At 52.4% G+C, this 1,735-nt stretch overlaps 1 protein-coding gene across 1 annotated transcript; it reads left to right on the forward strand.

The window, feature by feature from the left end:
- Positions 1–9: 9 nt before the first annotated feature.
- LOC103777398 (histone-lysine N-methyltransferase SETD1B-like) lies at positions 10–1,478 on the forward strand (the record flags this gene model as incomplete). Its single annotated transcript, XM_008944950.1, has 3 exons — positions 10–164; positions 620–718; positions 1,208–1,478. Coding segments are annotated over exons 1-3 (376 nt in total), but the record flags the coding sequence as incomplete, so codon positions are not given.
- Positions 1,479–1,735: the final 257 nt, after the last annotated feature.

Here is a 1,735-nt window from a genome sequence, read left to right on the forward strand (position 1 = left end):
CTCGTCCAGGTTGGATCAACGGAAGGGAGAACAGCACACAAGCCAGCACTTCTGTCGAGAAAAGAAATCACCATTGGAGAAGTTACAAGTTGATTATTGACCCGGCTCTGAAAAAAGGACAGCACAAACTCTACCGTTACGATGGGCAACATTTCAGCATGCCTGTGAGTGGGGGGGTGGGGGGGTCGCGGGTTTCCCCCATTGTGCTGTGCCCCCCACCTTCCGCCTCCGGCTTGCCGACGTTTTGGGGGCTGGGGGTCCCTCCGGGTCGTGGTAATCCCCGTCGGGTAGCACTTGTGTGTGGGAGGGGGGTCTGGGGGACACACACACACAGAAGCAGCCACCGAAGTTACTGCCACCTGACACTGTGTATTCAACTGTCAGGAGCCCGAAAAGGAGCCCAAACCTGCGGCTTTATTTCTATATTTCCAATCTGTGTGCCTTTCCCAGCAGTATTGCAATTTGACACGTGTGTGTGTGTATGTGTGTGTGCACTTCCCCCTTCCTTCGAGACAGCCTGTGCTTCTTTGGGGTTTATTTTTTCTTTTATTTCTGTCTTAAATTTCAAGCCTTGTTATTGCTGGTTTTGTGCTTTCTCTCCTCCGCCTCTTCCTCCCAGAACTCGGGAATCGCTCCTGTGGATTGTGTCAGGGATCCCAGAATAGGGCGAATATGGACCAAAACTAAGGAGTTGGAGCTGTCTGTCCCCAAATTCAAGGTACTGCCCCCGACTTTTGGGTTTAGCTCTGTGTTCTTGTTTATCTGGGAGTGAAGCCACACTTCCAAATAGTTTAATGGACCGTTTAAATGACAGTCATATTCCTATTAACAATATTATTTGGCAAACTATTTAACAATAATCCTCTTCTATAAAGATAACGAGAAATCAATGCAGCTGTCTAATGAGATCACGTGAGGGTTTTGGAGCTGTGTCTTGGGGGCTTCTCGGGGTGGTGGAAGGGGTCTGACGGGACTGCTCAAAATAGGTGTTTGTAGCCCCGAGGGGAGCCGGTGTGGATGAACGGCTGCAGCGGCAGAGGCTCTGCTCAGCCCCGGGCTTCACCCCACAGCCTTGGAGCCAGTTTGCTTTCCCCAAAGTTTGCAGGATGGTTTAACCCTCTCCTTCCCATGCCATCCTGACGCCCTCCCTCACGCTTGTTAATGGTGATGATTATTTTTATCACCCCCACCTTGTGCCTGTTTCCAGATCGATGAGTTTTACGTGGGGCCAGTGCCTCCCAAGCAGGTCACCTTTGCCAAGCTGAATGACAACATCCGTGAAAACTTTTTGACCGACATGTGCAAGAAATACGGTGAAGTGGAAGAGGTGGAGATCCTCTACAATCCCAAGAACAAGAAGCACCTGGGCATCGCCAAAGTGATCTTTGCCACTGTCAAGGGTGCCCGGGAGGCTGTCCAGCACCTTCATAACACCTCCGTCATGGGCAACATCATCCACGTGGAGCTGGATACGAAAGGTGAGGAGCGGGGCGCGTCTCCTCGTGGTTGGCAGTGCCCCTGCTCGCCCCCCTCCCAGAACGAGAGGCTGCTGCAGGCTGTGAGGGCTCGGTGATTAAAAATACGAAGGGAGTGCTCCTGTCCCCATGAGCGGGTCTGGTTTCTGGGGCCTTTGCAAGTCACGTGGAGCCAAATGTGTTGTCTGTTGCTAGGAGACAGCCCTGTAATTTGCAAAATGCTGCCATCCTGCCCATCCCCTGCCCGTCCCCTGCTCTCC

The sequence above is a fragment of the Merops nubicus genome, unplaced genomic scaffold, assembly GCF_000691845.1.
Source record: "Merops nubicus isolate BGI_N331 unplaced genomic scaffold, ASM69184v1 scaffold38457, whole genome shotgun sequence".
NCBI classification, from domain to species: domain Eukaryota; kingdom Metazoa; phylum Chordata; class Aves; order Coraciiformes; family Meropidae; genus Merops; species Merops nubicus.